The 23,959-nt window shown below is 44.0% G+C and overlaps 1 protein-coding gene across 1 annotated transcript in view; it reads right to left on the minus strand.

Annotated features, from left to right (window-relative positions):
* LOC143141800 (acid-sensing ion channel 4-A-like) overlaps positions 1 to 14,789 on the minus strand; it is a 76,730-nt gene extending 61,941 nt beyond the window's left edge. The window contains exons 1-3 of the mRNA XM_076302506.1: positions 14,619 to 14,789; positions 5,958 to 6,013; positions 4,221 to 4,920 (exon numbers count right to left, since the gene is read on the minus strand). Coding sequence (XP_076158621.1) covers positions 4,221 to 4,920; positions 5,958 to 6,013; positions 14,619 to 14,789 — 927 coding nt within the window. The remainder of the gene's footprint in view (positions 1 to 4,220; positions 4,921 to 5,957; positions 6,014 to 14,618) is intronic.
* Between the last annotated feature and the right edge of the window lie 9,170 nt (positions 14,790 to 23,959).

The raw sequence follows: 23,959 nt of genomic DNA on the forward strand, positions 1-23,959 counted from the left end.
CGGCGCGCGTTGGCTGGCTCCGTGGCACATGTCCTGGGGCAGCGTTGGATTCTAATGGAGAGAGATGAGCCCCTGCGCGAACAAAGCTCTCCATTAAACTTTTATTAGAGATGAGCTCGTGCTCTCAGTCAATGCAGAGAGAGAAAGACACACACACACACACACACACACACACACTTCAGCACCCAGTGGAGCGTGCGTCATGTACTGTACACTTATGCACGGCTATACACACACACACACACAAACACACAAACACATACACACACAAGGACAAATGCACACAGTCACACATACGGACATTCAAGCACACATTCACTCACATACTTAAGTACTCATTCAAGTACTTTTACACATGCATTCACACACTCCACACCACACGCTATAACACACATGCCCCCCCCCCACACACACACACACAGCACATACTACAACACACATGCTCACACACACTCACACAGTCTAATAGCCCACACATACATGTATGTGGTCTCACATTATCATGTGTTTGTCCCACGAGTACAATTACACGTCTTTAAAAAGTCCTCTATTTAAACATACTCTTAAAAATCCCACTCAATCTCTCAACAAACACACACATACACACACACACACACATGCACAAGCACACACACACAAGCACATACATGGCCAAGAACTTGCTCTTCCCCACTCAATAAAGAAAAGGCCTTTCTAAGCACAGTACACGGCCAAAAACATGTGTTGTCTCTTTATCTACATCCCTACCGTAGCACAGCTCGCAATTCAGCTGGACAATAGAGACGCACGTCCTTTACCAGTCTGCCCGGCAGATAGTGAACAGGATCATTCTGATCATGCACAAATAAATCCCCCTCATACTCAGGTGTCCAGAGGGGAGATTGAAGACTAACGCAAGGGGAGACACAGAGCAAATCTGTCCCTGAAAAGATGATGGGGTGGTGGGGAGGGACTCTGAACTGGATGTCGGTGAAACGCCAGACCGACACTGAGCGATGCTCAGAGGAGCAAATCCAAGAAAGTTTTAATCCGGCGAGAATGAAACCCCATCACCATGACATATGCTGGAGGGGGATACAGGGGAGGGATGAGTATCCCCTCAGAGATTACTAATGCCAGACTAAATAAGGATACACACACACACACACACACACACACACACACATACACACATGCATATGCACCCACGCACACACACACACACACACACACACACACACACACACACACACACACACACACACACACACACACACACACACACATAGACACACACACACACACAAACACACAGATTCTGTGCATCAAAAATATATAGGCAGAGTGTAGCGTCCTCAGGTGTATGGTGAGAGAAAAACAAGACTCATACATTTATACATATACAAGGCAGAGGCACACAGCATGAAAAACATTGCTACAATATGTTTCCCTACAGCTCACTTACACACACACACGCACGCACGCACGCACACATACAGTACACACACAAGGATATTTAAGGACAAGGACATGTAGACACCGACGAACAGAAGACAAACAGGTATCACACATACACACACATGCACACGCACACACGGATACAAGTCTCAACATTTATTGTCCACACACATATTCGCCTATAGGGTAAACGGCATGATTAAAATGAGTACACCATGTTACCCTACAGTTAATCCTACAGCACTCGCACAAACACACAAACACATGCACAGACACACGCACACACACATACATACCCGAACACACACACATGGCAGGTAGACACGCCATGGGGGCTTTGCAGGGTCTTTCAGGTAGAGGCTCATGAGTCAAGCACAGTTGCACACTATAGGGCCCTGATTCCAGGAAGTCAAACAGCCCTGCTCATTAATGGATTTAGAGCAAAATCACCACTGCTGTGTCAGAATGCCTCACATCAACATGGAGAGAGAGAGAGAGAGAGAGAGAGAATGCTTAACATCCAAAGGGAGACAGAAGGGGGGATAGAGAGAAAAAGAAAGAGAGAATGCTTAACATCAACAGAGAGGGGGTAGAAAGAGAGAGAGAGGGGGGACAGATAGAGAGGGAGAAGGGCTGTGAAAGGAAGAGAAAAAGTGAATGCTTTATACCAATGCTTTATATCGGCAGGCAGAGAGAGAGATAAAGAATGTTTTAAATCAAAAGAGAGTTGAGAGCATCAAAAGAAAGAACAGGAAAGGAAGAGAGAAACAGAGAAAGAGAAGGAGGTAGAAAAAGAGAGGGGGAGAAAGAAAAGGAGAGAGGAAGAGAGAGAGGAGAGAGAGGGAGACAGAGAGAGAGGGGGGGTGGGTTTTGTCTTTAATTCATTATTGTCTTTAATTCACTATTCTATACGATCATCTACCCCCATAGTTATATTTAAAGCCAGTGTAATGCTAATTGTTTAATTATCAAATTATTTTTGAAAAATGGTGACCACTTTTATGTATCAGCACCAGCATAGCACTCAACCTCCAGTGTGGTGACGTTATTATAAATTCATCCCAGCACCATAGCCATCATACGGTGATATATTTGCTTCACACACATCCAGTTAATTCTGAGCAACAAATAATGCCAACTTTAAGACTGGGAAAATAAAGAGTGGAGAGAGATATGGATTGAGTTGTGGAGGTGAGGGTTGGAGGTGGTTGGGGGGAGGAAGGTTGTTAGATTCTGGGCTGGATCAGGCTCTCTTAGAGGAAGATTTGGGAGAAGTTGCGGTTGGACCCCCAGTTCACCTCCAAGAAGTTTTTTTTGGGAGTCGGAAATAAGTGGAGTGGGGATTGGGAGAGGAGACTGGGAGAGATGGTGACGCATACCTCTAATGCAGTTACCATGTCTCATGTCCATCTCCTGAATTTTTCATCTGTTCTGCAGCCAAAATAAATTTCAGAGGAGACCAGAGGGGTTCAGCCGAGGCAGGATGGGAGGGGGGGTTGGCAGGGGGTAAGGGAGGTGAGAGGAGAGAGATAGAGGGTCTGTCCTGCCTGCACAGTTAGAATACATAAATCCACATCTTCTGTTCTAAGGCAGGGAGATGCAACTCTCACAATTAGTATAATTATTACTATTATCCTATTATATAACTATACTTTATTATACTATCACTATATTTATGAATAATATAACCTTTTTGATTTGATAACAGAAAAACTGTATAATTCATAGTAATTATTTTTTTTATAAAATGAAAATAATATACATCCATAACAAATAAAAGAGTTGCAAATATGTTGTTTTGGGTATTGCAAGGGTGCCCAATGGCATAGGTGACATAAGCAGACACCTGAGTTTTCAGAAGTGCTCTCTCTCATGAAGACTATAGACCAGAAACATTGTGTACTAAATAGCTCCATGTGGCTACCGATGGCACATCAAAAAGCATTGACCATCATATCACATGCCACATGCCAATATCATTATGTCATTGTGATATAATGGTCGGGGGAAGGGGGGGTTGGGGTAATGCAGGGTTTGCCTTAGGCTCCAACATAGTTGAGGGCCAGCAGCTCTCAACAAAAGCACTGATGTGCCTCAAGGCAGCTCCTGTGTTTGTAGATCCACTGAGTCAGTGAGGAAAGAATAAAATGAAGAGATGGAGGATTTGTATTTGTTTTCACCCGCTATGTGGTTTGGGTGATGCATCCTAAAATGAGCACTTAGTATTCCCCCCTGGGCTCAGCTGACAGCAACGTGCCTCCAAGCCAACCAAAATAAGAAAGGCTGACGTCAACAACCCCTTTCATGAAAAGTGATGAGAATGTTCTTCTACTGTCTAATTCTCTCTTGGACTTCACCGAGTCAACAAGTGAGTCGAGCTCACGAGGCTCCCAGCGAGAGGAAATGGACACCAGAAAGCCTGAAGCGCCTATACTGACATCACGTCATGACCATTAAGATGAGGATCACCTTGGCAACAGCTACATTTGTGCCCTTAAAAGAATGAAAGTGGGAGACATTGTGCAAAAAAAAAATCTATTACTCATTTTCAACCACAAGAGCTTCATCAGAGGACTACCAGTACTTCAGCCAAGGGCACAACTCAATTTGTGGCAATTCCAGCTAACTTTATCATAGGCAGAAACACGCCAATCAAAGAGGATAGGTAAACACCATACACTGTGCTTTTGCCACTCTCACACACACACACACACACACACACACACACACACACATACACACATTGTCCCCTCAGTCTCTCTCACACTCTCTTGGTGACTCACCACGTTGAAGTCCTTGGCTGTGCAGTTCTGTCCACTGAAGTTGCAGCTCTTGAGCATGTGCTCCAGTTGGTGGCCGGTCCGGTTGAAGATGTCCAGCATGTCCGGTGCCGGGTACTCCAGGTCTCCGGGCCGGTGCCCGGCACGGTTCTTGGGCGGCAGGCCTGTGAGGTTGGCCAGGTGGTAGATGTCGGCGTCGGTGAGTGCCGAGAAACGGAAACGGTTGACGTTGCAGAGCGTGACGGCGGGGAAGAGCATGTCGCGCCCGCCGGCCTCCTCGCCCATGGCCGCCACGTGCGGGTGCTCCAGGTACGCCACGGCGCTCTTGGCCGCCTGGTACAGAAAGAGGGCCAGCGATGCCACGAAGGCCAGCGCCCACACCACCTGGCGCACGCCGAGCCGTCCCGACACAAACACGTGGTCGATGCCGTGGAGCGAGGACGCGCCGGCGAAGGTCGGGAGGCTCGCCACGGCAGCCGAGCGGGCGCAGGTCTCCTCGGTGGGCACGGGCATGCCTCCGCCTGGCACGGTCATGGGCACGGGCACTCTCTGGGCCATGACGTCCCCCTCGGTGAACTTGATCTTGCAGACGAACTCTATGGGCATCTGGGCAGCCAGGGTGGCATCTGCGGGGAGGTTGGCAGACACCCCTGGCAGCACGCTCTCTCCTGCCGGCCGCTCCGTGGTGACTGATTTGTCCTTCCTATCGCAGCACGGAGTCTACTCCTCAAATCTGCCCTTCACTGAGCTGACAGTCAAAACAGCCTCTCTTCCTCTGTCTCTCTGTTTGATTTGGCTGCCTGTAGTCTTGCACCTGGATTCCTACTCCCCTTCCGTCTCCTCCAAATGCTGCTCTGATCATGAACTGATTCTAGCTGATCCTTTGTCATCTATACTTTGGCTGATCTCCACTGCTGTTCTTTATCCACCTGATCTTCCTCCTTTTTTAGTACTGATCCTCTCTCACTGAACCTCAGTGGTTCCCCCTAATTTTCTATTTTTTCCTGCTTCAATATCTTAAGTTTCTTCTTCCTTTCACTACACTTTTTTACTCTCCTTGGACTCTTCACTTACCCTCTTGTTCTTCTTCGTCTCTTGCTGTTTTGCCGTCTCTGTTCTCCCCTCCTCCTTTTTTTCCCTGCCGTGCTCTGTTCTTCTGCGCGCACGTTTGCTCCAGAGAGAGAGAGAGAGAGAGAGAGAGAGAGAGAGAGGTAGATAGATAGAAAGAGAGAGAGAGAGAGAGAGAGAGAGAGAGAGAGAGGTAGATAGATAGAAAGAGAGAGAGAGAGAGAGAGAGAGAGAGGTAGATAGATAGAAAGAGAGAGAGAGAGAGAGAGAGAGAGGTAGATAGATAGAAAGAGAGAGAGAGAGAGAGAGAGAGAGAGAGAGAGAGGTAGATAGATAGAAAGAGAGAGAGAGAGGAGGCGCAGGTGCACTGCCTCCCTTGCTAGCTTCTCGTTCGCAGGCAACTTCCAGCAAAGAGAGGAAGAGCGCAGAGAGGGGAGCGCTGACAGAGAGGAGCGCAGGGAGTCTCTCGGCAGCTGCTCCTCCCTACTCAGTCCAGTCCTCCAGGTGTCTAGGTCCCTCCGTGTGCCGCCAAAGTCCCAGTCCCGCCCGAGCAACGAATGTAGCAGAAAGAGACCGAGAGAGAGAGAGAGAGAGTGTGAGAGAAAGAGAGAGAGAAGGAGAGAGATAGAGAGGGGGAAAGAAAGAGTGAGGAAGTGTTCGACGACTCCTCACTTTGACACGCTCTCGACACTGCGCTGCCCGAGGTCCTTGACGATGTTGCGCCGGAGCTGTTTTGCGTGGGGGGGCGAGGGGTGGAGGGGGGGGGTTGGGTTGGTGGTGGAGGAGTGGCGTGCAGAATCAACAAGCTTCTTCCCCCAAGCTGTCACTCTCGCTCTCTGTCTGATTGTGTGTTGTGGGGGGGAGCCGAGGTGCGAGAGAGAGAGAGAGAGCGAAGCAAAACTCCGAGCCGCGGACAGAGACACACGGAGCAACACCAGACGCCCCTCACTCTGCTCCTCTGTTCTCTCTCCCTCTGCGTTTCTGCACTGGGGAGCGCGTGAGTGTGTGGAGAGAGCCGCTGGCGCGCTAGCTGAGAAGCGAGGGTCAGAGAGAGAAAGAGAGAGAGAGAGAGAGGGGGGAGGGGGAGAGAGGAAAGGCAGTGTCTAAGTGCCTGTGTGTGAGAGAGAAAGAGAGCGAGAAAGACCATGAGAGGGTAAGATATGTGTGTGTGTTTGTGTGTATCTGAGAGAGAGAGAGAGAAACTGTGAGAGGGAGAGAGACGTCTGTGTGTGTGTTAATGTATGTGTGTGTGAGAGAGCGAGTGAGTGAGCGAGCGAGTGAGCGCGAGTGGGAAAGAGGAGGGGTCTTAATAATTCATGAAAAGGTTGGTGTGTGATTATTTCCCCCCCACTGGTCAGGAATGCCCCCTCCTCTCCTTCTCTCCCTCCATCTCCCAACCAACCCAAACTTCACACGGCTAGTCAGAGCCAGCGCAGTGACACAGCTGCTAAATCCATTTAAAAGGATCTCTCTCTTTCTCCATCTCTCTTTCCATCCATCTCTCTCACTCTCTCCTGTTTCCTCTCTTCATCCCTTGCTTTGTCTCTTTCTATCCCTTTCTCTTTACCCTCTCTCTCCTGTTCCTCTCTGCCTTCCTCCCATCCTCTGTATTTCCCTACCTCTATATATTGCTCTCTCATTCTCTCTCTCTTTTTCTCTCTCTCTCTCTCACACACACACACACACACTGCCTTTTAGCTCTCACAACTTTACTTCTTCCAGAGAGTTCTGCCTTTAAGGGTTTGTTTAAAGGGCACGGTTGTGTGTCAGTTGCATTACTGTGTGGGTATACTGTATGTAGCGCTTGTGTGTGTCTGAATCTGTGTTTCTGTTTTTCTGTGTTGTCTTGCTTCTATGCCTACTCCAATACAATCAATTGTGTGTGTGTGTGTGTGTGTGTGTGTGTGTGTGTGTGTGTGTGTGTGGTGTGTGTGTGTGTGTGTGTGTGTTTGCTTGTGAGCATGTCAGTGTGTTTGTACGTGTTTGTGTGTGTTAGTGTCTGTTTCTTGTGTCTATTTATGTATGTGTGTGTGTCTGTTTCTATTTCTGTGTGTGTGTGTGTGTGTGTGTGTCTCACCCTTAGCTGACAGTGTTGGTGTGAGACTAATGGGCTCAGTAATGAAGACTGAGGGAGGTGTTACGAGAGTCCAATGAGTCCTAACGATCAATCTCCTCAGGACAAAAGCGGAGAGAGTGACAGACTGTTGATCAGCAGACACACACCGATGTGTGTGGTGTGTGTGCGTGTGTGTGTGTGTGTGTGTGTGTGTGTGTGTGTGTGTGTGTGTACATGCACGTATGTGAGAGAATGTATTTGCATGGTATGGTATGTCCATGCCAGGGTCTGTGTGTGTGTGTGCGCGTGTGTGTGACAGTGGTTAAGCAAGCTAATGAGAGGCTTTGTCCTCTAATTCAGGCGTTACTGATTCACAACACTTCCCCGACTGCACTGCAAGACCCACAGAGGGAGAGCAAGGTGTAGTGTCATCAATCAATGTTAATTTGACACACTTTCAACAAATCAACACATCTCTACCCGTCTGCCATGATAAGCAAAAATTATGATGACTTTTTCTTGAGAGAGTAATCGATATTTATCACCAGTGTTCAACATCTCCCCATGTTTTCTTAACTTCAAAATAACTTCAAAAGTGTGTTGATATCACAGACCCTAAAATGCACTTTTGAGTATTAAAGGTTAGGAATATCAGTCATTGTTATGCCAAAATGTCCGTATAATGTCAAAATGTCAAAATTGATTCACTCAAATCAAAGTAATTTTGGAGTCCTTTTGATGCTAACTTGTTTTATAGCTTCATTTAACTTAATTTGTGTTAAGAGATGTTTAATTAACTGTGGGGTCTTTTATTTCTCCTTAACTTCTCAACTACTTCCTCAGGAGCAGAAATTAGACTTAAAACACACCTCAAAAAATATAAAACAGACAGTGGGGGAGACATGAATGAGGAGTGAGATAGTGAAATGGATGGCTAGCAGCAGGGAAGGGGCAGTTAAAGGAAAAGAGAGAGAGGAAAGGGGGAGGGAGGGGGAGGGAGAGAGAGAGGATGACAGCATACAGAGAGCAGTAAGAGGTGTAGTGATAGAACGAGAGAACAACATATAGAGAGATACCGGTTAATATGATCAGAGTGATAGATACAAAATAAGAAAGAGAGAGCAATGAGAGGTAGAGAGAGAGTGTCTGTTGATGTGATGGTCGATATGCCCCCCGATACACACATATAATTTCCCACCCAAACACACAACATACCCCCTCCCCACACACACACAGGAACACCCCCTCCCCCATACCCCCCCCCCCACCCCCACCATTTCATCACCCCCCTACACACCATCATCATCCCCCTCCCACACACCAACACACACCATACCCTCCTATACACACACAATATATACCTTTTCGGTTACTACTTTTAATTCTTTAAGGTTGAACTGGCTCTTGAGCACAAGAATTTCATTACTTATAATTTCATTTTATGAGTACATGACAATAAACTACTTGAGCTTGAACTTGTTTGTATGTATTGTCCAATATGTAATGACTGCTTTGGCAATATAAGTGCCTATTTGTCATGGCAATAAATCAATTTGAATTTGAGAGAGAGAACAACAGGGGATAAATAGTGAGAGTGAGAGAATGATACAGACTGAGAGAGAAAGAGGAAAAACTGAGAGATACATACAGTGAGAGTGGGTGATACATAGAGAGGAAGAGAGCAGTGAAAGGTAGAGATACAGAAGTAGAAAGAAAGGAAGAACAGAAGGATGTATGCAGTGAGAGTGAAAGTCTGATAGAGAGTATGACAGGGTTGGAGAGAGAGAGAGAGGGAGGAAGAACTGAGAGATAAATGCAGTGAGAAGTCTGATAGAGAGTATGACATGGTTGGAGAGAGAGAGGGAGAACTGAGAGTTAAATGCAGTGAGAGTGTGAGAGAGTGATAGAGAGTGAAGGAGTGATGGGGATGTAACATGATTAAGCCTATCCCTCCCTCGCGGTCCTCTTGTGCTTTGGGAAGCAGCATGGCACGTTAGTGCTGTCAGACTCTAAGTGCCTCAACTGGGATGACGTTAACTCTATAACATCCGTGTCTAGACCACCCACACTGAACCAACACTAGTTCTCATCTCCTCTCCTCTCTAACTCCCAGGAATACAGATACCGAGAGGGGGAGAGAGGGAGAGGATGGTGAGGGGAGAGAAAGAGGTAGAAAATGTTGATACACAGAAAGAATGATGTTCTTTCATCAGGAAAGTACCCCCAGGGATTTATATCCCAGCTCTCTCTCTCTCCCTTACACACACACACACACACATACACACACACACACACACACACACACACACACTGTCTCTTCACTTGACCTGGAAAACGTGTTGTGACACCATTTTTCATGCTATCAGAATTGTGGGGATGGTAACAACCGACAGGGAGAGCAGTAGGCTTCTACACTTCACTTTCAAACATTTTAGTGGACACCAGCAGAATCCCCTACCAACCCCACTCTAAACCAAAACACATTCAGTTATGTACTTCAGCTTCAGAATTAGGACATCGACATGCATGCATTTGGCATTATGGTATTTGGTTAATTCTCTTTAGTGAGCAGTCATGTTGGTTGAGATATAGTGGAATCATGTTCAATCATGTTCACCTGAGGGTTAATCTCTCTGGAATTTCACCAGAGTAATGTTTACAGACAGTAAGGCAACATCCAAACTCAAGTGTTGCTGTAGAAAATATAAACAGCTGTTTGCCCCTTCATGTCCTTCACCCATTATTACCAAAAAGGGGAAAGACCTTGTTTCTGCAAAGAAAACTCCTGAATTACACAAAATAACATTTATCGCTGACCCTGTTATGTAATCACATAGTTCAAAGCTCTGTCTGGTTGTCTCTTTCAGTGAATTGTCTCTCTCTCTCTCTCTATCTCTCTCTTTCTCTCTCTCTCTCTCTCTCTCTCTCTCTCTCTCTCTCTCTCTCAACAAGTGCTGCATGTATTGTATTACATTTTCATAGTTTAATAGGAAAACAGAGCAATGTCACATTTCCCACCTGATGCTAGGTGATGCAACAGCTCTTTTCTCCTGTTTCGAGCATGTGTGTATTGTCCACTAAAATCACAACCATTAAAACACAGGGCTGTGACAGGACTGTCAACCAGACCGCTCTTTGAGGAGCGCAGAGAGAGACCAGGGACCAGACTAAAATCTTTTGCATTCGTGTTCCTCTTCCTACCTGTAGTGTGGTGTGTCAGAGGGGCTCAGGCAATATTTATGGAGAGACATCTGAGATCATGGGGGCAGAAACACGCTAGTGCCCACTCCCTTCCCTTCCCCCCACACCCACCCAACCACGGGGCACGCGCAGTGGAGGGAAACAAGCACGGAAACCTGCGGCAGGAACCACAACTTACACACGCTAGGTATGAACATACACATATCAGACATGAACACACTCACACACCACAAGCACACACATACACACACACACACGCACACACACGCACGCACACACACACACACACACACACACACACACACACACACACACAGAGAGAGAGAACTAGCAAGTATAAAGACACACACACACACACTAGAGAGCGAGAGAGAGAGAACATTCATCATACAGACATCACTAACACACACACACACACACATACAATACACAGTACCACTCCTTCCTCTGTGTCTCTCTGAGGGCCTCATCCACACCCTCATAAATAATCCAGCTGGCCTCAGGTAATGACACTGACAGCCTCCACACACACGCACACACTACTAACACACACACACACACACACACGCACACATCTTGATTCAGATTGGGGATGAAAGTAAGTGCAGTGCGAAGCAACAGTTTTTTTTCCCCCTTATGACGTGTTTGTGTGTGTGTGTGTGTGTGTGCGTGAGTGAGTGAGAAAGAGAGAGCTAGAGAAAGTGTACATATGTGAGAGTGTGTGTGTAGTGTCTGTGTGTGTGTGTGTGTGTGCGTGTGTGTGTGTTTGTGTGTTTATTTTCATATGCTTCTTTCCAAGTGGCCTCCAGTACTATGTGTACTGCTGTGCATCTCCTCCATTCTCGTTTGCTCCTGCTTTGATTGACAAGAGGCTTAGGCTGTCAAGCGAGAGGAAGCCGCGTGAATTGAGTGACAGACAGATCGGTGATTTGCACTACGGCTGTTGACCTTGACCGCATGGGTGAAAACAACCCTACATATTGCATGATTTTTAGTGTGACTGCTATGAAAATATACATCAGGCAAAGGAAGGGATGACATATGCTAAACAAGCATGTGCTTTATTCTACTCCATTCCTTTTGGTGTTGCTAGAATAAGAAAGGGTCCCAACACTGTGTTGGCAGTTGAAGAATCGCCTATGGAGGTTATAGAGGGTCTGATAGAACATTCTGTTGCATGCAGAGGAAAGGGAACATGTTTAAAGGTGCACATGGCTTTTCTAACCCGATGCACTCTGGCATTTTCAGTGAATGGCTCCTCATGCTCCACTAGTGAGCGGTACCTCCGTGAAGCTGGCCCCCCATGTCATCCAAAAATGATTAAAAACACTGCTATCCATTTGTGCTACATTTGTGCCGTAACAATTGTTCTGTTAAGGATTTTAAGTAATTAAACTTTACATTTTCTGGCAAGTGACGTCACTCAGCGTTCCATACTTGTCCAAATTTCCCCAATAGTCTCAATTGTTTGTGCTACGTTTGTGCTGATTTGTGCCGTTAAAAGAAACATTTGTGCTACTATGTTTTTTTTAAGCTATTCCACTTTATTTGTTACACGTGTGACGTCTCCCAGACCCCATCAATGTCCAAATCTTCCCCAAATGGTCTCAATTGCTATATTAGCACACATGATCAATGGCTTCTGCTACAATACTGAATGGCTGTAACCCTATTACCTCAACCTGTTCTTGCACTGACATAGTTTTTTATAGTTTTTTATATTACCTTGTCTACATTATACTTTACTCTCCTATTTGTCCATATTATTTATGCTGGTCTCTAGACCTTATTATTGCATTGTTGCACTGTTGGACTAATGTTGGACTACTTTTTGCACCTTCACCATGACATTCACTCTCTTGAGCACCTTACCATGCACACATAACTAAAGGACTACTGTTGGACTACTTTTGCACCTTCACCATGACACTCACTCTCTTGAGCACCTCACCATGCACACAGAACTACAGGCCCTGTCACTACAAGCGTCTCATGCTTGATCACCCTCAAGCACACTGGATTTTTGACATTTCATTTATATAGTATATTTAGTATTTAGTTTTGTTAGTTTTTCTTATCTTCTACTGTTTCTATTGTACAGTGGAGTTTGGTTATGTTTATACTTATACTTATATTTACCATTTCTGCTGTAAGTGCATGTTGTGTGTGATGTCTGTATGCTACTGAGACCCCCTGAATTTCCCCTTGGGGATCAATAAAGTATCTATCTATCTATCTATCTATCTATCTATCTATCATCTATCTATCTATCTATCTATCTATCTATCTATCTATCTATCTAATCGTTTTTGTGCTAGTTTGTGCTAGATTTGTGCAGTTGAAAATAACATTTGTGCAGCTATGTTTTTTAGGTTTAGCTTTGTTAGAGGCGTGACGTCATTCAAATGACACACACATACATATATAGTTATTATTATATATGTATATATATATATATATATATATATATATGTGTACAACAACAACAATAACAACAAGAAACATCAAAAACAAACCCAATCAACATTGTTGACACACAAACTTGATAAATGTATGATCTTTCCAGTCCTCTTGATAGCATGGCATCAATGTTTGGGAGGGTGCGATCTTGGAAATGGAATGAAAACAAACTGTGATTGTATAACATCAAGGGCAGATTGTTCAAACAGGAGAGGCCGTAGATAAGTTTATCTGTCAACAAGGCAGGCAGCCACATCTTTAATGGGCTTATTCCAGCCATTCTACTCTGTCAGGCCGCCTGCACCAAAACAAGTGTTTTTCTTTCACACCATTTGCCACCACAAACATGATTCAGATCTCTTGATTCTCTCTCCTTTTCCCTCTGTGTGTGTGTGTGTGTGTGTGTGTGTGTGTGAGTGATTTAAAGCCGGGTTAAGCTGCGTAGCCATCAGTATATATTTTTCCACAGGCTTCTCTCCATGCCCTTTTTCATCCAGTGGAAAAGAAGACATTGAGCAACAGACTGAAGACAGAAGACAGACAGAGACAGAGAGACACCAAGGATGGAGAGATAGATAGAGAGACAATGAAAAAGAAAAGCTACAAAACAGGAGAGAGCTGGAACAACAACGTAGAGAGAGACCAATGGATGGAGAGATAGAGAGGGGAGAGGGAGTGAAAAGAAAAAGAGAGGGAGAGAGACCTATAAAAGCAATAGAAAGAGAATGAAGGAGAGAGAGAAAAAAGCAGTGACAGGACAGTGCTGGAAAGAAAGGGGAGCGAGGGAAGAGAGGGAGCGACCTGAAATGGAAAGATATAGAAAAAAATGAAAGAGAGAGGGGGGGGGTTGACAATCTGTTGCTGAAAAGCTGAAAAGTGAGGGAATGACAGAGAGAGGATGGCAAGATGCAGAGATGGAATGACAAAGATTGAGTGAGAGAGAAACGAGAGCAAGAATGGCCCAGAATGGAGAGATAGAGAGAGTGAAACAGAAAGAGGGAGTGAAGGTGGAGGGAGTGGTAAGTCTCTAGCTGAAAAGAGAGAGAGAGAAAAGAGAGAGTGAGAATGACCAAGATAGAGAGATAGAGAGAGACTGCCAGAAAGGGAGAGAGAGTGGCGATGGAGGGTGTATCGTCTCCTGCTTGAAAGAGCGAATAAGAGGAAGACAATGAAAGAGAGACAAAAAAGATTCAAGATATTTATTTGTCATATACATATTTATATAATTATGTAGTGATATGTATTAATATTAATGTAGACAAAAATAAATACACAAAGATGTGCATGACTAAGTGCATTGAGGTTTCATCATCATATTATGTGCTCTAGAGAGAATGACCAGAATGGAGAGATAGAGAGAGAATGACCAGAATGGAGAGATAGAGAGAGAATGACCAGAATGGAGAGATAGAGAGAGAATGACCAGAATGGAGAGATAGAGAGAGAATGACCAGAATGGAGAGATAGAAAGAGAATGACCAGAATGGAGAGATAGAGAGAGAATGACCAGAATGGAGAGATAAAAAAGAGAATGAACAGAATGGAGAGATAGAGAGAGAATGACCAGAATGGAGAGATAGAGAGAGAATGACCAGAATGGCGAGATAGAGAGAGACTGCCAGAGTGAGAGGCGGAGAGCATAGCGATGGAGGGTGCATGGTCTCGTCCCAGATGTTGTAGGCGTCTGCCCGCCGTGGCGTCTGTTTCGGAGGCCCCGCAGCAGGACTGTGCTCAGATTGGGTGCAGGAACCCACGGTGACCCCCTCGCTCTCACATGCCGCTGTCATCATAATCACACAGGAGCGCTTGATTTCCTTTTTCAAATCCTCACGCCGGCCGCCACAACCACAATTTAAACGGCACCTTCTAGCCACTGACCTGAAGAGATGACTCATTTGTCAGGCTTGACCAACATGACGTGCAACAGGAGTTGGGGGTTTCTAGGGTGAGGAGCGACAAATGATGTTGGTGATGTTTAACCTGTTCATCTTTACCTCTTTCAATCTTTCAACCTTCTATATTCTATGTTCTATTTTTCATTTACTATCTGCTCACAGGTCGAACTTTCGCATTGAGAATTTTCTGAAACATTTTGTGGCACAGTGGAAGTTTTTCAAGGCTGTTGAGCTATTGTCATGCTTTGCCATGAGAAACTATCTCTGTTTTTCATCACAAGGTTTCACTACATGTAGATGTCAGTGAGTTGTTTTGTCTTGGAGATATCACTCCAAGATGTGAACATATGTACATGTGACCAAAAAGAAGACCTTTTAATTTCTGTTTGTATTTTAGATGTAGGAAGTACCAAAACAAACATCCTGTAAAGTGATATCTGTGCCACTTGTGATGGTGAGGTAGTGATGTAATATTCAGGTATTCAGCAAATTAACATCTAAAAATATATAATGCTTTTGCCATTCTCAGTGCTAGCAAAATATAGACACTTCTTTTTAGCTGTGGAAATACAACCACCTTCCTTGAGTATACCTTTACCTTTATGTCTATGACTAATGATATGTTAAAGTCTGATTTTGTATTTTTGTAATTATCTGTCTGTGCCATACGACTCCACAGTGTTTGAAAGGAGGGGTAATTAAAGGTGCAGTCAGTGATTGTGCATAACATTGTGTTTGTTTATGTTTATGTTTATATTTAAATTTCTAAGCAGATGCTTTTGTCCAAAACAACATCCATTGTATTTTAATCAAAGGACAAAACATATCATGGGCTTGAAATTGTGTACCATCCCTGCGCCTTTAAGCCCGGGTAATGGAGGAGTGTTGATCTCGGTGAGGGCCTGAGTCCATGAGCTGCCCAGTGTCCTCTTACTCTCACAGTCACATGTGGAGGGGCCAGGTATGGAGAACTGCCCATTTGCCCCAAATACAATACATTTGATCAATGCCCAGGTCTATCTGCGATTTTAAGACTAGCTAATCAGGATTGTTCAGCCGTGTGTGTGTGTGTGTGTGTGTGTGTGTTTGTTGGTGTGTTTGTGTGTGTGTGTGTGTGTGTGTGTGTGTATGTATGTATGAATATCTGTGTGTGTGTGTGTGTGTGTGTGTGTGTGTATGAATATGTGCGTGTGTGTGGTGTGTGTGAGCTCACATGCTTATCAATGCTCTCAACACCCTGCTACTAAACGGTCTCCTGTTTATCCCGCAAAGCCGTTCCTGGAAACCTTCACTGCATCTCAGGCTGCCAGTTTCCTGTCATCTTCTCATCCTCATCTGCATGCGCATAATTTCCTCATAATTGACACATCAATTAGGCCAAATCACCAAATCACACTGATACGTAGTATCCCTTTGCTTTAAGGGAAAAAAATAAATTAAGATATCAAACCCAAGCTACCTTAAAACTTGAGAAGCGTGTGTGAGTGTGTGTGTGTGTGTGTGTGTGTGTGTGTGTGTGTGTGTGTGTGTGTGAACAGTGAGTGATGAAGTGCAGAAGCACTCAGTGGTTGAACTGGCACACTTCTCCTGCGCAAGCCTATCAGTTTTTACGAGTTGCCTGTACACACCACCCAAATGGATGCCTTTCACTGCTTATGCAAATGGCCGCTGTTTATCGGGGCGCCTCAGGCACACAGGTCCAAATGAGATGGTGAATACCATTGTTGACATTTTCAATGAGAGTGGAGGAGGAAAAGAGTGTGTGTGTGTGTGTGTGGGGGGGGGGGGGGCGAGAGAAAAAATAAAGAGAGGGAATAGAAAAAACAACACAATAAATGTATCAACTCTAAAGACTCAGAGTTCGCCCTGAAGCCATGAATTGTTTCTAGAGGAGCCATATTAGAATTTTATGATCCGACTCTAAAGTGCTCCATGGCAACAAGGACAGCTCTTTCTCTCTCTCCATTCTTTTTCTCTGTAGGAACATGTATGACGCATTTCACATTTCACATGTCCACAAATGTACCCTTTATGGTAGTTCTCTCCCTTTGAGGCCATCAAGCAAATCAAAGTCATAGAGCTTCAATCTAGGAATGAGACTTACGAGGGTATTATGGGTGGTTTCATAAGCACTTGACATGATACATTTTACAACAGTTATTATTAAGTTGTATCTTGGAATTTTGTTGGTAGGCTGTTACAAAGTTTGATGCATATCTGAAGTATTTCTTATGCTTAGAATTTTAGAAATTCTTTAATAGACTCTCCTAATGCCAGTTCTTGTCTAGCTGCCACTGAGACTTGTCAATAACTAGATGTACCGCATAGCGGTACAAAATATGACCGCCGCTCAGTCCTGCACATCCATTCCGCGAAAATAAATCATATTAATGAATTTGTCTCCATCTTCTACTCCATCCCCCACTCTTGAAACTTTTGTGTATGCTTGTTTGGAATGTGTGTTTGCACACATTCCGCACACAAAGTAGCCTACTGGCGCTGCAAAGGTGAATAGATTTGTTTCTGGGCCAAAAAATCTGTAGCATTGTTATAAAACCTTTAAAATCTCTAAACAATCACAAGTAGGGCAGTTCATCACAGTCCATCCATTGCAACTGGACTGATGAAAGGTACACCTGTAGGCTACATTGTATTTGGGAAAAGCAGAAGGTAGCAGCATAATGTATTTATTTATTTATTATTAAACAAAACAATCCCTGTCAGTTCCATGCAGTTTTCAACAGCTATCAAGAAGAGAGGTCATGTCATGGATTTTTGTGAATGTTTCTTCTTCTACAGTACATATGCATAAGTTTAGTCATCTAGTTCAAATGATATTCAGCTTTATTGTCAATGCACAAATTAAATACCAGTAGTCTAAAACAAAATGCCGTTTTACCCAGTGGTGCAAATAACTGACATGTCCAAAAGGGCCTTCATGAAATGCGTTGCGAGACTGCTCATACACATTTTAACGGGCAAAGTTGAATAGCTACTGTCCGTTATTGTTTGTGCAAATAATATGCTGATTCATGTTCCCTTGCATTTTGCAACTATGAGGTCCATGGTTAAGCTCAATCTTTTGATTTTCACCCAGCCTAGTCCATGGTAGGCGCCCGACAGAAATATTGTTTAATTTTGCGATTGAGATATCCACGCACTGGCGCCCCCCCGGTTTTAGAGCTATTCTAAATGCAAAAATGCATAGAGGGAGTTATGACAAAACCGTGACTGTTAACAAACTATAAGCTATATAAGGTAGGCCCTATGCTAGGCCTATTACACAACACAAATTGTCACTAGGCTATGCTGGCGACCCAAATAAAATCTCCTTTGGAACCAATGGCTTACACCTTACAGTATCAAGCTGCCACCTCTTGGCGAAAAGTTAATAGTTTTGCATATCAGTAGTAATACATTTCACGTAGCTGTGTGAATCACGGAAAGGGCGAATGAAGTGGACACTTGGCCCACTTGGCACAAATGGAACCCAACCCACTGTACAGTAGCTCAAGGTCTGTGGCTAAAGCAGCCATAATGAAAGCGTTATCATTGTTTGGATACTTCACACACACGTGTTTTTTAATCGCATAGACTACAACTACCAAGCTGGAATCAAAGCACATGGACTCCCCTCTCACACCCTAAGCACGTGCAACAAATATGTGTAGGTACAGCCCTGCCCTGAATACATCTCAACGTGCGCTCTAAAACATCTGGTTTAAATGGAGATGTAGATCATCACGGGTGCGTTAATAAATCTACATTGCGGCGAGTTGACACAAATTATTCACTTTGACGAATTTATGTAGTTTCAGTTACTTTACTTAGAGCCATGCTCTTCCTTACTTGAATCACCTTTGAAAATAGAGGATTGAAGTAGCCTATATGGGTGTTTGGGAATTAACGTTGACTCAGATGCTTTTTGAGACCTTGAGCAGAAATGTCCCAGCCCAGTGTTTAGGATGCATCATAGACAGGTTATCTTTCAGGTAGCCTATATATTTTCCATTAAAAAACCATCACGTAGCGAACGTGTTGTGGCTAACTCACTTAGCTCCTGTTAGTAGCCTAGGTTATGGTCATAAGCAAATGAGATGACAGTCGAAAGATACAATTAGTGCTGTTATCGATTTGCTTGGTAGCCTATAAACGCATTTATGGTTTTCTACAAATACATCAATAATCAAATTGGCCTCCATCACGCAACCATGCTAACGGTAACATTATTTTACCTGCGTTCTGCTATTGATAGGATTAACGTAGCCTGCAGTAAAAAACAAGCACGTCCGATAAACATTCTCAGATTTATTTCGGCTTCAAGAGGAAATGGGAATTACATGTCATGCAGAAATCATCCTACCCTTAGACGTTCTCTGCTGTAAACTACTGTAGCCTACAGTCTTGTCCTTGTAGGAAGCATAGTGTCTTTCCAACCCACTTTAGACTTCCAACAAAATTACGTCTCACTGCAACGATGCGCCATCTAGTGGACAAACGACTACTTATCGCCAATACTGGAAATGCAGCCATGATGATGATGATGAATATTTATTTTGGCTTTCTTTTAATCCTACTGAATTTGTAATTATGTATCGGCCGTTCTAATACCGATAGTATGTGGGTGCCTGTGTGTGTGTGTGCATGTGTATATGTGTGCACCACCATCTACAGGCCAATGAGTGTACAGTCACTAAATGTACACATAACTTAATTTTTTAGACCCCCCATGGATGAAATTCTACGAAACTTGGCATACCCCCAGAGAATGTCAGGTTAATCATACACATAACATTTGGTGCAGTTCTGAACGTCTTTACTGAAGAGAGGGGTGATTAAAGCATAATGATATTGCATTTTCATTTTTTACCGGGGGGGGTGCAAATCACAAATGAGTGATTATGGGCTAGGTTGATGTGGGCCCTTGAGACCAACATACCATAAAAATTTCTTCATCCTCGGTGCCACGGTTCAGGTAGTTATTTAGGAAAAACTGCATTTTTTGGGTTTCGGGGGGCCCAGCGCGGAGGGGGAGTGGCCCCCGGGGACCAAACGAAATTTCTCCGTAAAAGTCTAGTGGGGCTACATACCCACCAAATTTCATGTGCCCCGGTTTTTCGGTGCCCCGGGTATCGTTGACCAAAATTTCAGGAAGTAGATGACGAAAAAAAAAAAAAAAAAACTTTGACAATCCCTATATGCTAGCTTCGGTAGCGGCGGTCATAATAATAACATAATTATCCAACATATTTCTAGGTATACAGATATGCATGTGAATTCTTAACCACTTAAGTTTTCAAGTAATTTTTGTCTACTCCAACACACATACCAAATTTCCCTCACGGGATCAAAAAAGAGTATATTATACATTCTATAAATATGCTATAAAAAGTACAGTATAATACAGTATACGATATATATGATGCCATTCTCGATGCAGTCGTATTTAAAGACACCCTCTGGTAAATATCAAGTTTTTAAGCTTGTTAACATGTCCTTATGATGTAGAAGTTTTAAACCATGGGAAACAAAGCACTGGCTTACCCTGATTGTGAAACTACCCTTAAGAGACATATGCACACATTTTTTCCTATGGTAATACTCTGCAACAGGAAAGAATTATGTTGGTTTTTAGTTCATAAAGACTATGGCGCCTATAAAGCCTATAGAGGTTGGCACATTGCTCTGGGTAATAGTAGCAGTAGGTAATATAAGTTAATGGCCTCATGTGCGGCAGTCACTGACACTGGTAGTGGTACATAAGATGTATGGCATTTAGATTTTTATGTCAGACTAGAGAAGATATAAAAGCTGTCTATCTGTTAGCCATTTCCTCAGTTATAGGGTCATTATTCTTCATTATTTGGATTCTCCCTGTCAGAAAAGACTAAAGAAGTGCTATGGACTTCTGTAGGCTTCAAGTCATCTTGACACGGGACCCACATACTTTCATTGATTTTCACTGTATTTAATACATGGTACAAACAGATATTAGAAGAGAGACACACACTTCAGGGAATATCTGGGCAATACTAGTTGTTAATCATTTGTTTTTTCACATTCTACTCATGTCATTTTGAAGGTTATACAAGGGAATATACAAAAAAAATATCTCCTTTAAAACACACAGTTTTCATTCTCAGGTACTCAACAGTGAGGATTTATGGCTCAAGTTCCACCTTCTATTCAGTTTGGAGGACAATTTCAGATCTAGAGGATGAGTGATGTAGCTAACAATTAACCTCTATTCCGTTCAGCAACCGATATCCAGGTCACATTTATGTATAAACAGCCAAAGGCTTAATGTCTGATAATCTGAAGTAAACTGTCATTGAGTGTCGCTGACAAATCACTCACATTTGGGATTTGAAAAAGCAAGAATCTGTTTTTTTGCAAAAGAGAAAAAGTTAATGCCGTTAACAGGGTTTCAAGCTCCAGCCTCCCACTGTCAATGGTAAATTTGGGGGGATGGGGGATCTTCGTGTGACCACTCATGTGAAATCTTCAGTAGTCCTCATACCTGCATGTCAGGTCATCATAGTTGTTACCGCGTTATTACCAGGGCTGTGGGGAGGGGGCTGTGGGGAGTGAGAGTCAGTGGTTGCAATCGCATAGTCCAGGCTGCTGGAAGGCACAGCAAAGAACTATAGCACGCCCTTATTAAGATCACAGTAATCATCCCGGCCTCAAAACATTATTGGCCGACCAGGAATTCTCATGTTCTCCCGATAACCCCTCCACTACTGTAATACATTAAAACTGAGTGGACAGACACGTCTAAGTGGAGGAGGATTACAGGAGCCTGGTAGAGGACTTTGTGCAATGGTGCAAACTCAATCATCTTCAACTCAACACTTCAAAGACCAAGGAGATGGTGGTGGATTTCCGCAGGTCTAAGCCCACTCTGCTACCAGTCCCCATTGATGGGGTCAATGTGGAGGTGGTAAGCAGCTACAAGTATCTGGGTCTCCACCTGGACAATAAACTGGACTGGTCAGCCAACACTGACACACTCTACAAGAAAGGGCAGAGCAGGCTGTACTTCATGAGGAGGCTTTATCTACTGTCCTTATTGCTTAGTTGTGTTTTTATATTATATACTTTTAATTACTTTTTCTGCTGTTAGTGAATGTGTGTTGTCTGTATGCTACTGAGACCTTGAATTTCCCCTGGGGATCAATAAAGTATCTATCTATCTATCTATCTATCTATCTAAGTGTGGTGATGTGTTTTCGTCTTGAAATGCATCAAGGGAATTGTAGTTTTTCTTGACAATGGTAAATTATTTGTCATTTAGATAGCCAGATGTATCTATACCCTAAAGGCCTCGAGACTTTGACAACTGGACTAACTAGACTATCAAGACTATGTACATTGAAACAGATTATTAATGCCTGTTTGTCAAAGAACAGAGTGTTGTGTGTCTGATCGGGATGCTGAGCGACTGATGTGACTTGAGTGTTAGAGGGACCCCAGACACAGTAGTCCTTCATCTCCCACATCTGTGAGTTCAGAAGGAGAGGGGGGGGGGGCAGTGACATGAGGTGCAGTTGTCAGAGTGTGTCATATCAACATGACAAGCTCCAGCTCACTCTGAAGGCGCCGTGTTGCCCGCAGGCCTCAGATTTACATCTGTCAGTGACCCAGAGGCGCCTGCTCAAAGGGGGGCCTTAGGAGGGAAGGTGATGGGGGTAAGAGGCCTGGAGGTGGAGAGAGGGAGGTGTGGAGAGAGGGTGTGTATTGTATTGTATTTCCTGCGGGGGCGCGAGGTGTAGATGAGAAACCGCGAGGAACAGGCGCACCGCCTCGCCGTGCTTTTGATTTCTAAGCCAACAGGGGCCTGAGGACGGGACCTGAGCACCAGGAAGAGCCACTCCCCAGAGGACACAGCAGCTAATGAAAGTCTCTCTTTCTCTCGCACTCACACTCCTTTCTCTGTCTTTCTCTGTTTCTCTCTCTTAATCCTGCCATCCGGGGGGAAAAGAGAGAGAGAGAGAGAAAGAAAGAGAGAGATTAAGACAGAGAAAGGGAGATAGAGTGAGGTGAGAGAGAGAGAATGAGAGAGAGAGAGAGAGAGAGAGAGAGTGATGTGCGAGTGAGTTGTGATGATGTGGGCCCTCTGACACCCTGGCTCTTGTCAGTATACTCACGTTGAGGGATGCTTCTGCAAATTGATCCAGGCCTGGGTTGTCAATACTGGGGATGTTAGGAATGGATGTTCAGCTAGTCCTTGAGGCTGCGCTCTGAATCAAAGCACTGGCTGGTCCCTCTCATGATCCTGTTCAGTATGGCTGGCCTTATACTGTATACTCTGTGGCCAACATCCCCCCAATAGGATTGCTTTGTTATTGTTGCGGTTGTTTTTGTTGTTGTTATTTTGTTTTCTTTTTGAGGGGGGAAATATGGGAAAAAGTGAAACAGAAAGATTAAAAAGCCAGACAGCCGGGTTATAAAATCCTGTTTCCTATTTTTTTGGGACACAGGCTTCCGACTCATAACTTCTTCAAGGTCAGAGACAAAGGGTCTGAATCGCCTTTATTTCGACAGACTCATCTCTGGACCAAAATGTGAGGATGCCTAGGCAACCACCGTCTATTTGACACTGTCACATACTTTTCTATTCTTTTCATCCCCTTCCCGCCTTTTCAGCCCAAATTATGTGCAGGTAGATGGGTTAAACTGCAATTTGATAAAACCACAAAAGAATCTGTCCGATTCACATCTCCTTTCATAATTACGAACAGACCTAGAGTCACCTCTCCCATCAGAAAGTGAGAAAGTGAGAGAGTGAGAGTGTGAGTATGTGTGTGTGTGTGTGTCTGATTGTGAGAGAGAAAGAGATAGTAAACGTTTGAGCATATGCATGCGTGTGTGTGTGTGTGTGTGTCTGTCAAGCTATACTGCATGCCAAAGTCTCTTTGAGCTCCTTTTTATTAATGAGACAGAGCAATGGGATTGAAAAGGCTCCTTTGTAAAGGGACCCATAAAGGATGACTGATAACACTGGCAGGTTAATGGGGGCTTTTTGTGCAGTTGGCCTTGGCATGTTGTAATGTTATATG

The sequence above is a fragment of the Alosa pseudoharengus genome, unplaced genomic scaffold (assembly GCF_046254945.1).
Source record: "Alosa pseudoharengus isolate Yale_2024_CS ecotype anadromous, Long Island Sound unplaced genomic scaffold, YU_APseudo_1.1 YU_APseudo_1.1_scf_24, whole genome shotgun sequence".
Lineage (NCBI taxonomy): Eukaryota > Metazoa > Chordata > Actinopteri > Clupeiformes > Clupeidae > Alosa > Alosa pseudoharengus.